The 16249-nt window shown below is 40.4% G+C and overlaps 1 protein-coding gene across 4 annotated transcripts in view; it reads left to right on the plus strand.

Annotated features, from left to right (window-relative positions):
* apba1a (amyloid beta (A4) precursor protein-binding, family A, member 1a) overlaps nt 1–14119 on the plus strand; it is a 30924-nt gene extending 16805 nt beyond the window's left edge. For all 4 annotated transcript variants that reach the window (XM_026344303.1, XM_026344304.1, XM_026344305.1 and 1 more), the window contains 11 exons: nt 2290–2388; nt 2507–2546; nt 4626–4771; nt 5598–5630; nt 7645–7731; nt 8178–8363; nt 8543–8722; nt 8849–9061; nt 9827–9946; nt 10059–10199; nt 11754–14119. In XM_026344303.1, the coding sequence (XP_026200088.1) occupies nt 2290–2388; nt 2507–2546; nt 4626–4771; nt 5598–5630; nt 7645–7731; nt 8178–8363; nt 8543–8722; nt 8849–9061; nt 9827–9946; nt 10059–10199; nt 11754–11825 (1317 nt within the window). In that variant the 3' untranslated portion in view covers nt 11826–14119. The remainder of the gene's footprint in view (nt 1–2289; nt 2389–2506; nt 2547–4625; nt 4772–5597; nt 5631–7644; nt 7732–8177; nt 8364–8542; nt 8723–8848; nt 9062–9826; nt 9947–10058; nt 10200–11753) is intronic.
* Nucleotides 14120–16249: the final 2130 nt, after the last annotated feature.

The raw sequence follows: 16249 nt of genomic DNA on the forward strand, positions 1-16249 counted from the left end.
CAACACATAGACAGACCCTGGCTTGTTGGTTCCGTAATGAATCATGATACCTCGAGTGTCATCTGAGCAGCTGGCTCCTAGTCCGTAGACAGTGCTGTCACATTTACCCACGCACCGCCACTCTTAACACTGTCTCATCTGAAGGCACTTGTTGAAGTTCAGCTGGGATCGTGCAATAACAGTACTGGCAGCAATGGAAAACTTTTGGATGTATCAAGTAGAAAAGCTTGAGGAGGAGCAAGCCAAGCAGAAGCAGGAGACAGAGCAACATGACAGAGATGAGGTGTGGACAGCCTGTGATGATTTTTCATTGGCGTGTTGGTTTGAATTAGTAGCAGTGGTGGTATCGTTTGTCTCGGCAGTGTTATGATGTGTGGAGAGGTCTGGAATTGCACAGCGTTATGTGTTTATGAGAACAGATATTTCATTTCAGAGCTCTCTCGTGGACTCGTAACAGTAGCAGAGTGGTGTTGTTAGATAACAATGTTTGATCATAACGTTTTGTGTCAGATATTAGGAATTTGTGATCATCTTTATATTATTCTAATGTCTCGAGTACAGATCAGCACAATATATATGAAGAGATAATAGTAAACATTTCAGCCAGTTATAAACAGTAATACTGGATTAATATATTTAATAATATTTACAATAATGCATTAACATGGAGGTGTCATTTCATGTTATATCTGTATTTAAATACTTGACATATCTAGAGTAAAACTAACAAACTAACACTACCCTGCTGGTCTCTAATGTCCCTTGTAATTAGAACCCAATTTGGACTGTGTAGCTGAAGAAGTGCTATTTGTATTTATTGTTATTATTTGTTATGTAGAGAAAGATTTAAATGAGTTTATTGACTTAGTCAGAATATCAACAGGCTGTTGATACTGCGAATGTTAGAGTCGACTGGCTCATCCAGAACTCCTTCAGGTGACGTCATCTCAATGGAAATAATCCTCCAGATGATGTCATCTGCCAGAGGAAGATGTGTTTAGAGTGTTTCGAAACAGGGACACTTCTTATACAGTCTATGTACAGTAAATGCAGACAACTGTGGCCCATAAACCAAAAATGTTCTCACTTATTGGGAAAGAAAAAAAATTGTACTAAATAACAATTATAAGCAGTTAAGCAGGCAAATAATAGTAATTAATATAAATAAATTGATGAATAGTATTCATATATTAATACATTAATATGATTTGTACACAAAGCCAATAGCTTTACAGTGTTTTACTGTCTCCTCCTACAACATGCTGGATATGGGCCAAATCCTGACTGATGGTGATCCATTCTTACCTTTATTGTGCACAAAGTTGGGCTTAACTTGTGGATTCCTCCTGCAAATTTTGCCAAAACCTATGGCCATGACTGTATGTCATGGTAAAGCAGTGTATGTGAATATTTAGTCTCACTGATCCACGGCACATTTTTATTAGCCTGATGAAGACTTGAGCACTGTACCTTTACCTTAACAGTACTCAGGACTAAAGAGATGTATCTGCATGGAGAGATCTCACTTATAGGCAAGTGAGAAAATAAAAATAAAGAGGTGAACAAAGATGCTGAACATGCTAAAATGCAGGGGTCTGAACACACAGGAAATAAAGCCAGTCAGTTATAAAGGAGATCAAATACAGAGATGGTGTGAGCTGCAGCATATGTGTCCTGCTGCTCTGTGCTTCTATGTTATGACACTTGTGTTGTGATGTTTTGCCTCGAAGCTGCGATTCGTCCAGGCTCTGTGTCGGCTCACCTCATCACAGCTTGTGTGTTTGCGTTTTCGCTGCCTGCCACGTTCAGGCTCGGAGCGAGATGAGATGGATCGTGCTGTGGAACTGGTGCTCTTGCTGTTGGCTGTTTTCAGTGCAGGCCTTGTCTTTCTTCTCATTCTGCCCTCTGTTGGCTGCAGATTCTTTCACACCTTCACACAATTTGCAACACAATTAAGAACCTTTGTACTGATCACACACAGACTGTGGGGATTCCCAGTACCCAGCAGGTGCTCACGGTGCTTTTCTGACTTATCAGACACAATCAGGCACAACTGGCTGTATTTTGTTAGTGGTGCTTAGGCTGAATTAAGGATTTGTTTAACAATTCCTTTTGGGCATTGTAGCCTTGAGTTTCTAGCTTTACAGTAGAGAAGCATACAGGAAACATGGGGAGGGAGAGGCCTCTAGCTGGACTTCGCAGTAACTATTAGGCTGTGACTGTGCTGCCTGAATAAGGGATTTTAATGCACTGCCTGTCTTCTGCTTTTTGATGACTGTGTCCTTGCAGTCTCCTGGTTCAAGCTCGCCCTCTCCTCCAGGAGCAGAGTCATCCAGCAGACACCTGCTGCAGGACGACAGCTTTGAATCTTCTCCCTCCAGTAAGGAGGTGTGTTCATCATGTTGTTATTATTCACTACATATTCAACACACCGGGTCTCATTCTCACCTCTTTTTGCACATCAAGGTGAAGTAATGTTTGTTTTTGTGTCTCTTTTTATGCACAGTCCAGGAGAAGCCTTGCATCTTTCCCCACATATGTAGAAGGTAAGTCATCCTCTTGCTGTGAAGGGACAGTTGAAGGAGAGACACAGAGACATGCCAATAACAGGGGACGTGGAAGTTGGAAGTATTGAATGTAGTAATAAAAAAATAGTGAATGAATAAATGAACAGTGCTGCTGCACTGTGGTACTAGGGTTATATTATGCTATTTACAGAGGTATGTAGGGTGGTTTCCTGGAAAACATCTATTGTGGTGCAATAGTTTGAAATAACTAAGTAGCTACTTAAGTAATACATACAGATACTTTACTTTACTTTTACAATTTGAGAGGGAATCAGTATACTCCTTACTTTACTACATTTATCTGGCAGCTTTAGTCATTTTGCAGACATAAATTGAGAACACAAAATATAATCAGCTAATGAATATGTATGTATTGAGGCTACCGTCAGTGCATAAAATCTGCTTCACATTTACCTGCTGCTGTTATTTGTTCTACACCAAGCCTCATGCCTTAAGTTCAGTAGTGTTTCTTTGTGAAGTGCTAAATGGGTTAAGGCAGGAATATACTTAACAGTGTTCAGTGTTTCAGTGTACAGTGTTTGTACTTTATTGTATGGTTACATTAAACCTCTAGAGTTATCAAGTAATAACCACTAAATGGGGACTGTAAATGTCAAATCACCCTTCTCTACCCATTATTAAGATTATGTCACTTTAAATGAAACACCAGTGTAAATATCTGAAAAGTCAGATAGAGGTTTTGGGTCTCACAGGCACAACAACACTGACATGCTGACAAGCGTTTGGCAAACAGAATGAGGCTGTCTGGCCTATAGTGCCAGTGTTTGCTGTGCTCAGGCTCACCCCCCCTCTGATTCTCTGGGAATACACAGCTTATTGAACTGCACTGCTGATCTAAGCCTGTCGTAAAGGCTGCGTCAGCATTTCCTAAATGTCACAGCTTTCACTAGCTAATAAGGATGGGGGAGGTGAAGGAGACAGGTGTGGGGGTTGGGGGGATGAGGAACGATCCACCTTTGACATTATACGTCAACATACCCAACACACATACATTATTTATTAACTGTGTCAGGATAAATTGATCTCACCGTTATAATTACAAGCACCATTATTATTAAGTCGGACATTTCTCCTGTCATTATAATATACAGGAAATATTTTTTATATTATAGCAAGAGAGGTTTTGTGTTGATTGAGTCACTGAATAACCTGTTGGTTAAAGTGTGTGTTTATTGTGTCACTTGACGTTGATCAGAACTATCAATTCAATTCAATTCAATTCAATTCAATTCAATTCAATTCAGTTCAATTCAATTCAATACAGTTTTATTTGTATAGTGCCAAACCACAAGAGAAGTCACCTCGAGGCACTTTACAGTGTAAGGTTTAAGACCTTACAGTAATTCTACAAAAAAAGATACAGAGAACCCAACAATCCCATTTGAGCAAGCTTTAGGCAACAGTGGAGAGGAAAAACTCCCTTTAGAGGAAGAAACCTCCAGCAGAACCAGGTTCATGGTAGGCGACCATCTGCCTCGACCGGTTGGGGTGAGTGGAAAGAGAAGAGAGAAAAGAACAGCAGGCAATAAGACAACAACAAGCAACAAGAACATTGGGCAGGTGAACTGGATTCTGGAGATGTACAGTATACAGATATACAGCTCCAAGGCCGAGGATACCTGCACAAAGTACATCAATGTCTTAAAGAGGCTGTTTGACAGATAAGACTTAGTTTTAGGTCGTAGTTTAGAATCTGGTTTACTGTGGTGTAAGGGTTAGGGAATACATTGTGTTCAGTGAATGGCATTAATATTAAGGGCTTTGACTGTGTGAATGAACAAAAAGATAAAATACAAAATACAGATTTTACTGTGAATTATGAGTATCTTCTGATATTGTATGGTTTTCATCTTGTGTCATATTTCAAACAAATCACTGCAACCACAAGTACATTTTTGTAAAGAATGTAATCTTAACTGAATTACATTTTCTACTTCCTGATATATAAAAAGGGAAGGGATTATAAAAAAGCATGTAGCCACAGTGGGAGAGGAACGTTATTTCCACAGTGACACTGAAATTCTCTCCTCCCTCCAGTCCCAGGCCCGTGTGACCCTGAAGACCTGATTGATGGGATCATCTTTGCAGCCAACTACCTGGGCTCCACCCAGCTGCTGTCAGATAAGACACCGTCCAAGAACATCCGCATGATGCAGGCGCAGGAGGCCGTCAGCCGCATCAAGGTGAAAAACCAGCACAGCACAAGCTCAGTCACACTCATGTTACGCTTGCACACACTGGTCTGAAGTTACAAGCCACAGTCAAGACTGTTTGTAAAGTTCAGTCCGAATGCTGCTTTCTAGTTTAGAACTAAATAGTATTACTTTTCATGTTTCTTTATTCTTTATTCTCTAACACCCTATTTTACCATTATATGACTCTACAAGTAGCTGCACCTCTTGTATATACTGTATCTCATGGATTAGCTCCATACTTAATTTGCACTTGTACAGTGCCTAGAAACAGTCTTAATAGTTTACTCCTCTTAGAAGCACTGAATACTTTTTATAGGCAGTGTATAAACGTGTTTGTACTGTGTTTGGCTAAGATGCGGTACAGCATATCATACTTTTGGTTGGTAATATTTATGTGTTTACCTGTGATTGTCTCACTGCTCTCGATCCCACCCTGTGACATGTCCAGGTTCCTCCTGTCGTCACCCCCTTTACACACAAAAAACATCACAAAATGAAGTAGTACTTTTAGAGAAATTGTTTGCTCTAATAGAACATCCATGAAGTTCCTGTTGGCTGCTGTGATGCAGAGATGTACCAGGTTTACTGCAGGAGGTGGGAAAACATGTAACAAGTTATTAATGACAACAAACTTTAAAAGATAGCAGCTTTGACCTAATCATTTTGGGTCGGATGCTTACTCTCTCTTTAAGGTTATTATCTCTGACACGAACACAACACCCCGCCCCGGCCCCCTCCCTGTGATCCAGTTGGTCTCTCCTGTACAGTGCTCTAACCCATTATTCTCCTGTCTGCTTTATTCCATGCCTGGCAGACGGCCCAGAAATTAGCCCAGAACAGGAAGAAGGTGCAGTACCTACATCTCCGTCTAGTCCTCCACACTGTCCAGTGTGCAGCATCTCTTTTTCCTTCTGCTTGGTTCTTTGTTTCTGTTTGTTTGTGTAGATCACTGTCTCTTCACCGTCCTTTCTCTCTTCAGGGCTCTGTCAGTTTGTCGGCATGTTCCTGAATCCAGCCTCCACCTATGTTTTGTTAGAGGTCATTACACATCAAACATTCTGATACTTCCACTGCAGTCTTGGTCAAACTGGTCCACTACTTGTCATGGAAGGAATCCTGTTGGCTGGATACAGGAAACAGCTGCCATCATTCTGTTTGTGTTTGCATTCCTCCTGCTTTTGCTGAAGCACTAGAACGTGCACTACTACTAACTGCACAATCTTTATCAGAACTATTCTGTAGTTTTCTGGTTTTTGGTGATCTGTGTGTCTGTGTAAACAGTGCCACCTACCATTTATGATGCTGAATAGCAGCAGCAGCAGCTCAGTGAGAGTGACATAGTGAAATCATTTAATCAAGTAAAAGTAGTTCCACAGTGTACAGATACTTTAAGGAAGTCCTTTATACAAAATAAGTAAAGTTAATTAATAGTTTAAGTTCATATATAACAGTGAATAACAATTTCCTGTGAAATCAATGAATCATTCCAATCCAGGATATGTGTATATTTTATATTTCATACATTTATGAATTTGAATCACAAACCACAGATAAAGCGAAGCAAACTTGGAATCCACACGCCCCTTTTTCCAGGAAGTACCAGAGCTTTAAAAAAGCACTCCAGCTTGGTATTCCATCATCAGGCAAACACAACATTTGGTGACATTAGGTTTAGTTTCCTCTAACCGGGGCACAGAGAGGGAAAACGTCTCTGAAGTCATTTGCTCTATTTACTCCAAAGTGGAATGCACGACCATAATCTACCCCCCTCCACCTCTCTTACTGCTGATCACTTTGCCACCTTCTTTACCAATAAGGTGGCAGCCATCAGCTCCCAGTTCTTTTTCCAACAGAGACACACTACCATCCTCATCTAACAGCATATCTCTCACCTTGTTTGCTACTCTGACTACCACCTGTTCTTTTCATCCTATTCCCTCCTTTCTCCTTCAAACAACTGCAGCCACACTTATCACAGCTATTACACAAATCATTAACACATCTCTCACAACAGGCACCTTTCCCCCTCATTTAAGCAGGCCCAGATCAGCACACGCACTTTTACAGTATGCAAATCACATGTTCAATCAGTTTTATTGGCTCAGTTATGTTACCACAGACAACAGTTTTATCAGCACAGTTGTTTTTTTTAGTCAACTACCAGGTTAGGAAACCATATGCATGTATGCAATGAATTTAAAAACCTTTTGATATTTGGGAACATTTGTATGGCCTTCACTATGTGACCTGGAAATCATTTCTTACAATACTCATTGTGCTTTTGACTGTGTGTGCATGACAGTAGTGAATTTAAATTACATGTAAAACTTGGTGAACGACAGTATAGGTGAAGCCTTGTAACACTTACTGTAAATCAGTTTTTTCTGCATCATTCCTGACCATTTTCAGAAGCGTATTTTCCTGCTTTCCAGTTAGACAGCCATTCGCTACTTTCATGTGCTATGAAATTCAAAGGAATCATTTTCATTTCATCGTGGCTTTCTTGCTGAGATGACAGAATTTAAAGTCTGTCTGCATTCTCATGCAACACTAATGATTTTAATTTTTACTATAACAAAATCATATGATTTGATATTCAATGGATTTTTATAGCACATTTCAATGAAGGTGGGAAGAACCCGGTCAGAATGAATGACTCACTCTGTCTCTCAGTCAGAAACTAACTACTTAGTACTAATGTACTTATTGACCTGAAAGCTGAATTCATGTAGGTGCAGTTTTGTCTTTGAGTATGTTTTGGTTCACTGTGCATTCTAACTTTGAATGTCTGTTCATCCAGCAACGCTTCATAAACTCGCCTCTAATGTTTTTTGTAAAATAAATAAATATTCTGTTTGTAGACCCCTGAGGATGAGCCTCAGCCCATGACAGAGGTGGATCTCTTTATCTCCACCCAGAGAATCAAAGTGCTCAACGCGGACTCCCAGGTACTTCCCTGACTGCACATGTGGTCAACTCACAGAGCAGGAGCCTCCATATTACATATTACATATTACATATCACACAGCAGTATAAATGTTGCTCTGAGGATCACGCTGAATTAGTGCCCTCACAGTTCACATCAGGTTTGAAGTTGGTTTAGCTACTAATTTATATAAAGTAAAGTCCCCGTTTCTTACTTTTACAATATATACATATATCAGCAGACATGCTTTGCACACATTTGCATTTGTACTTTGGTTATACCATATTGATTAAACAGGATATCCAGCAGATGCAGATCAGGTCTGAAACATCCCTTACTAACAGCCAACATAATCACTCACAAGGAGCTATGAAGAACTAAACATACACAGCAGCCAGCCTCGTGGCGCTCCTTTGGCCACTGTCTCACAGTAAGTCGTATTTTCCGTTATGGTGCTCTGACTTCCAGGAGACTATGATGGACCATCCTTTGCGGACCATCTCCTACATTGCCGACATTGGAAACATTGTAGTTCTGATGGCCCGGCGCAGGATGCCCCGACCCGACTCTCAGGAGAATGTGGAGGCCTCAGACCCAGGACAAGACAGCAAGCGGCAGTACAAGATGATATGTCATGTGTTTGAGTCTGAGGATGTGAGTCCAACAGCAACCTTACAGACCTGTTGTGTCTGAAACAACACACTGTTTTATAGTTAGTTAGTTTTGGCAGTTAATCAGCTGTGAAACTGTTTATAGTCAGTTAAAAAGATCTTAATAGAACATAATGATGATGCAGTTTTTTTAATTCTAAGCCCAGCCACCCTGTCTTCTAGGCCCAGTTAATTGCCCAGTCCATCGGACAGGCCTTCAGCGTGGCTTATCAGGAATTCTTACGAGCCAATGGCATTAACCCTGAGGACCTAAGCCAGAAAGAGTACAGTGACTTGCTTAACACTCAGGACATGTACAATGATGACCTCATCCACTTCTCAAAGTCTGAGAACTGCAAAGATGTAAGCAGCATGCAGCAGCATCAGTCCCAGTCCAGTGCAACAAACTATTACAACCATTAAGTTACAGTTACATTTGATTTCAGTCTGACTTGAAAATGTTTTCGCTTCTCTTTGCTGTGAGCACAGGTGTTCATAGAGAAAGGTAAGGGTGAGATTCTGGGTGTGGTCATTGTGGAGAGTGGATGGGGCTCCATCCTGCCCACTGTAATCATTGCCAACATGATGCACGCCGGACCGGCCGAGAGATCTGGAAGACTTAACATAGGAGACCAGATCATGTCGATCAATGGAACCAGTCTGGTGGGACTGCCGCTGTCCACCTGCCAGAGCATCATTAAGGTGTGTACAAGACTATTTTTATAACCTGGGAATATAAAAGATGATTATTGATTCTGGTGGTGCACAGGGCTTATTACTGTTTGATAACATGACCTAAAATGTTAGATTTCATTTGCCATCATGTTACAATGCTTGTACAAGAATTATCACAGCAGACAAGGATATTAAAAATACTAAATACCAAAAAGGATGCAGAGGGGGGCTAAATGGAGGCAGATTATTCAGTGTGGCGACACAGCTGAATGGAAAAGAAGACTAAATGCTAGTATTACTAAAAAATGCTAGAAGGCAATTTACTTTACTGTTTTCATGGCCTATGGCTACTTTCATACTTTCAGTGGGCAACAGAATATGCAGAATTCATGGATTTTGACTGCATTTGTGTTATTAGTTGCAAATGCATGCGGAGAGAGCAGGATGATAAGCCACATGCAGCTACTGTGGCAGCGCATGGTACATGCCACCAAATACTCTGAGTATTAAAATGACAACCATGAATGAGTAGAAATAAAGAACTTGTACTTAATGTAAAGAGACTGAAAGAGATGTGATGTCAGATGATAATATATGATAAGATAAGTTTTGACACAGCTAAGGCTGCGTGATTGAAGCAGGAAAAAGGAGCACAGCGATAATCATGATGTGATAAAATGTGAGTAGAACTGTACAATGATACTGATGGAAACCAGTTATTATCCAAGACCTCGAGGGTGACATTGAAACATTTAGTAAGGTTTCAGGCAGCCTCTGCTTTGCTTCATGTAGGGTCTGAAGAACCAGTCTCGGATTAAGCTGAACATTGTCAGATGCCCCCCAGTGACCACTGTCCTCATCAGACGGCCAGACCTCCGCTACCAGCTGGGCTTCAGTGTCCAGAATGGCATTGTGGGTAGCACTGTGGTTCCTATTCTTGATTCTTGTGTTCTGTTGAACTTGAGTGATTTCTCTCGTGTGTCATGTAAAATATTTGAAAGATTTGATCTGTACCCTCCAACAGATCTGCAGCCTCATGCGTGGTGGCATCGCTGAGCGAGGTGGGGTCAGAGTGGGCCACCGCATCATCGAGATCAACAGCCAGAGCGTGGTGGCCACGCCCCATGAAAAGATTGTCCACATCCTGTCCAATGCTGTGGGAGAGGTGAGACATTATAGGGGACATACAGTAGATCCTTCCACACACTTACTGAAGTTAGTGAATGCAAGTCACATCGAGACATTCTGCAACTTACTACTAAAGACAGCTCTCATATGGATTTGTGCTCCGTATGCTCATATGATTATTAGAGCTATTAGCAGAGAATGACACATCTCTGTTGCTGAGTAGATGAAACACGATCAAATGTCTCCTAATTGGCTTTGCAGCTACGACCTGCTTAGTTATAAACAGCAACAGCAGCTACATGACACCCAGAGGGACGTGTCAGTGTACCCAGTGCACGCAGCTCAACACTGCAGGTCTTAAAACGACATCCTGACCTCCCAGTATAGAGTCAAAGGTCACAAGAATTAAAAATGTGAATCCTTTACCACACTGTACCAACCTATGTGTAAAGACACAGATTCTCACGCATAAATATACACTAAATAATCTTCAGCAGATGCACTCTTCTAGTCTTCTGGTGTTTGAGTAATGTTTGATACAGAAACCTGCCACTGTTTGTCAAAAGGGACTGTTGAGCTGTCCACATAATTCCATGTTGTGTCAGTATATTATGTCCACACGTAAAACAACATTGTGTTTTGGTCAAATGAATCAGGTTTTGTCAGTTTGAATTTAAAAGCCTCATAATGCTGCGTAATCGTGATGAGATCGACCTGATTTGGGGGAATATGATGTAGGTGGTGGTGCTATAACAACAGTTGTCAGGGAGACTACAGACATTTGATTTTAAAATATCCATTAGTGCCTATCTTTCACTAGTATAAATACCCAGTACTTTTCACTATTCCTGATCGCCCATCTGCTGCGTGTACCCCCCCCCCTCAACTGTTGTTCTGCTCCTCAGCATTTTAAATCCAGCCAGTGGAGTCCTTAGTGATTAAACCATGCCTCGAACCATGCTTTTACTAACTATTCACACTGTACTGAACTACAGCCCGTGGAGAAAACTAGTTAAACTATTTGAAAAGTGTTAATAACCGCATGGGCTGTGACCCACTACGTCACAACATTAGAGTTTCCCTCTAATTTTCCAGTCTTTCACTGCACTCCTACTCCCTCAGTCCCTCTTACGGTCAATAATCAGTCTAAGCCCCTTGGTAATCCTTTTTGTTTTGCAGTGTGTTTGGGTCATTCCCTTGTTGCATCATGAATGATCTCCCAATTAGTTAGGCTGCATCTAACTAAATGTATCTGTGGACTTCTGAGTTCATTTAGCTGATGTCATCATGTGTTACATCATCATTGAAGATTAATGAGCCTGTCCCAGAAGAAGCCATGACATGACCTCCACTGTGTTTCATAGATGAGCTTGTATGTCTGGGAGCAGAATCTGTCTTTTTCCAATCTTTAGCCTTCCCATCACTAACGAACACTCTTCTTACTCACTCTTTGATTTGTGGACTCTTAACACATTTAAAGAGATGTCAGGCCTCATCGTTTACCGGTGCCAAACTGATCATTTGGATGTTGTAAGATATTTATTATGAATACTTCAATTAAAATGCTTTGCTCCATTTGTGACTGTCCCAGATCCACATGAAGACGATGCCTGCGGCCATGTACCGCCTGCTGACAGCCCAGGAGCAGCCTGTTTACATTTAACAAGTCAAAAACCTGACCTCACATGCCCTTTAAAACGTCCTGCAATCAGCTCCTCGTTCACTCCACATGTCCAGTGCTCATCTTGTACCCATCTCTCCGTGGCTGAGTTGTCGGCTGGATTCTTCCATTGCTCAGCCTTATCTTCAAGTGACGACTTAGAACATTCACTAAGAGATTAGTTTTCTTCCTGGTTCACTGTTGATGTTTGGAAACTCAACACATGTCACTTAAGTGTATCTAGAATATTCAGTCAAGGTAAATATGACAGTTTGGTGAAGATTAGAAGAAACATGAGTAGAAACCTTATTTTCATGAGGTGGGAACTAAACCCTGATTGCCGACTTGAAGGCTACCTGCATGTCCAGCTGTGACTGTCACACCTGACTGTACTTCTGCCATGCTGCTATTTCACTGGCAGAACAACCTGTGTCTTGCTGTACCTCCTCCACTGACTCGTTTCTGTGACATACTGTTGTTTTTTTATGTGCATGTTACGTTGGATGGGACCAGCTGTCCTTCCTGTTACTGGAACCACTCAAATACTGTATGTTGGTGGGGGTTTTTTTTTCCTCTTTTTTGCACAACACAGAGGGAGTGTGTGAATCATGGGTGTGCGTGAACACACACTCCCCCTCATCACATTCCACACATTATGCATTGTTGAAGAGTCGATGCTGCAGCTCCAGTTTGCACTTCACATTCCCAGCTCTGCTTGAGTTGATTGTTACTGTACAGTGGTTATTGTGTTTCCATTAGTTTGCATCCTGTACTCTGCACAGAACACCAGCAGCAGCTCCAACCACTCTTGCTTGTCCAACCACATATCCACCCTGTTATACCAAACCTGATGTCCCAGTGTCAGGGTGTTTGCACAAGTTGCAGGAACAGTCACCATGGGTTCATCATTGTCTAAATTACGCTGGGCTGTTAAATACAGGAAAGTTTCTAATGTTTTAATTTGGCTTCTATAGAAAATATTTTCATCCAACATACAACAATATGTGGTATATGTCAGACTCATCATTCTGCTGCTCTCACTTTCTCTCAACACAAATATGTCTCTTATATAATAAATTCAATAGACTGATTTTACTTTGCTGTTTTTTTACCAGTGTCCCAACAGCTAGGTTCAACAAAATGCAATACTTCCTGCATGTTTCTGTATTTAATGTTTAACTCCTGTTAGTGCAGGAGTCAAGTATCACTAACAGTAGCTTTATTGTGAACAAAAATACTGCAAAGTAGAACCTGGAAGTGTGAAAGCAGCAGAGTACGACTCTGTTGTCCTGATGAATTAGCATTGTGGAAATCGATAGTAGTGAATTAATTGTGTTAGAATGAAAAAAGAATGAGGTCAGAACACAGGGAGACATCTTAGCAAGCTCTTCTGAAATATGCTTATTAAACAGTGGATGTATGGAATGAAGTCCTGTCGCTAATATGAGCCTCTTATAAGAAAAGGCCTCATTCTCTGCAGTTGAGCTCAATATTAGCCCTGGATACTATCTGAGAATTCACAATAACCAACAAACAACTCTCAATCCACGTTCAGCTGCTGAGCATTAAAGAAACACCTTTTTCTATGTAGCATCGTTTAATAACCAAACGTTATTATTTTTAATACTATGTTTAATGTGGCATTTTAGGGAGCTTAATATTGGTTCAATGATAATGATTCAGTCTGAGGGGTTTATTGCAACGGGAGGAAAGACATTTTCCAGGAATGAGAACTGTCCGATCAGGATTATTCAACTATTATGAATGTGATCTAGTAGAGATAATGGTGTTTTTATATCATACGTTGAAGTCATACTCAAGGACAGTGAGTAAGGGATAAGAGTTCACCAAAGCGTAATGCATTCTGGTTAGTTTTTCTTTCACTGGTCAATTTTCTGTTCCTGCAATGCAAACCATTCACGGGTTCAACTCTTCAAAGTGCAATGTCTTTTTTTTATCTTTGTTTTGTTTACACACTTGAAAGATGATTTTTCTTATTTCAATGTTTCGTGATTACTTGTTTAAATGTGTATTTATACACAAAATAACGTATTTTGCATTTGAATGGTGCTCATCGAAAGGCTAGATATGAAATGACAATGTGGCTGTACAGTATGCTTACTACCATGGTGTTGTTTTATCCCATATACTATCATCCACCACACTGAGCATTATTGTTGTCAAGGTTTCCAGTGTCTACAGGCTGAGTTTAGACTGTGAAGAAATGAGTGGCCACAACACAAACAACAACACAAACTGGAAGAAACAGAAGCACGGAAGCTGTCACCATGGAGATGATTTTTTGTATGTTATCTTTTACTAGAGGAGGCTCTCTAACTTCAGAACTAAGGATTAAAATAATCGATGAATTAATCACAAGTTAATGTATTTTTCCATTTAATAAGAATATTGATAATAAGGTCGTGATGTGGGTCCTGCTCATTTATCAGTTTATTTGAAGTGACATTAGTAGGTGAGCATGCATACATAGATATTTATGACCCATTTATATTATTTGCAGGATCCAAAGCAGATTTGGATGCAGGGTCCTATTTATTATTCTGTCATTCGTTGTCATTCGTTTACTGCTCCCATATACTGTAAATGTGCACCTGCCCTATAAAAATGTAGCACATCTACACAGCTGCAGTTTTGTCCTTAGAGCCTGCCATGAACACACAGAGACTCCAGCTTTGACTAAAGTTTTATTACAACATTATAAGATGATTTTAGAGTTGACTCCATCATGAAGTTAGAGGTGGTGGATGCACGTCCTCCTCAGTAAATCTGAACCAGTGTGAGAACACAAAGGTTTGCTGCTTCATCTTGCTGTAGCAGTGAGGTCAACGAGGAGTGTGTAACTGATGTTTAAACATCTCACATTTAAAAAGGCCATTCAATTTGAACTTTACTGGAATTTTTACTGATCTTTTTTTTCATCTTTGATGCCAACATCAGCTCCTCTGCTCCTCTTCTGTTTTTGGGTAATGTACTGTACCTGCCTGCATCACATCAGCTTTGACCAGCTTTTATTTTCCTATTGAATGTTGTCAACATTGTGAATGCCCACCACACCTCCACCCACTCACAAATTCCAAATCCCACAGCTTATTCCTAATAAGATCATAGTTCATCTTGGCCTTACTACTGCTACTGGACTTTTAATGACGTTAACACTGACACTGAGGACGACTAGGGGATGATGGACTTTTATAACGTGGGCTTCTCTTTAGCCTCGTGATTCTGCTGTACCATTCCTGCTTCTAGTGTGTGTGTGTGTGTGTGTGTGTGTGTGTGTGTGTGTGTGTGGCGTGTGATACAACCAGTGTACTCCATGTTCAAACAAAAACCAGCTGGGTATATAAACTACACATATAGACAGACTATATAGAAAACTATGTAAAGATATAAACCTCTAATGATTATTTGGTGTGTGGGTTGGCTTACAGGCAAGTTCCAGTCAGTAGAAAGCAATGTGGGCTTATTTAAGGCAAGTGGAATGTAGGAAATTCACGTACATATAGTGTATATACAGCTAGAGCACAAGATCATTTAAGGTGTTTGATAATTTTCCTTCCTGGTTTGTCAGGGATTGTAGGCTAGTGTGACCTAGTGAAGCCGACCGACCAGGCTCTTGAAGCTGGTGGCGGGCAGCAGGGTTGGCGAGCAAGTATTTTCAAGTGCACTCATTTTGAATGTAACTCAAACATTAACTCTCAATGTGTCTGAAAACATACGAGAAAAGGCAGCATTTCTGTAGAGCGGAGCAATGTTGAATTGATTTGCTAGCTTTTTTTTTTTTTCTGTGATGTTCTAGCTATCAAAGCTCCATTTCTGTACCAGAGCCAGAATGTTTGTAACAGTATTTACAACAATAAAAGACTCACAGAAGGACTGTGGCTCAGACTCGGGTTTCTAAAGAAGCTCTGTGCAACATTTTCAGGTGATCTCCAGTTAACTCTTAAACCAACTGGCTTCACTAGTGGTGATTTTGGTTCAGCTGTCATCCATGAAATGCAGGGTCAGTGGTCCAACACCTGGTTCTTCCTGGCCATATGTTAAAGTCACTTTGGACAAGACACTGGTGTCTTATATGTAGCTGTCTGTCCACAAGTATTTCCCTATGGGGATTATTAAAGCATCAAAATCAAAATTCTGATGAGTGGCTTTAGGTGGGGTAAATACAGGTGCATATCATCAAAAAGTTTATTTATGTCAGTCATTGAATTAAAGAAGTGGCACTTGTATATTATATAGATTAATTACAGTATAGATATAGATATATAGATATATTTCAACTATTTAGTTCTTTTCATTTTCATGATTATGGTATCCAGCTAATGACTCAACCCAAAACCCCAAATTCTCAGCAATCAACAGAAAATTTTATTATTATATAAGACCAATAAAAGAGAATGTTTAATACA

This window comes from Anabas testudineus, chromosome 9 (genome assembly GCF_900324465.2).
Source record: "Anabas testudineus chromosome 9, fAnaTes1.2, whole genome shotgun sequence".
NCBI classification, from domain to species: domain Eukaryota; kingdom Metazoa; phylum Chordata; class Actinopteri; order Anabantiformes; family Anabantidae; genus Anabas; species Anabas testudineus.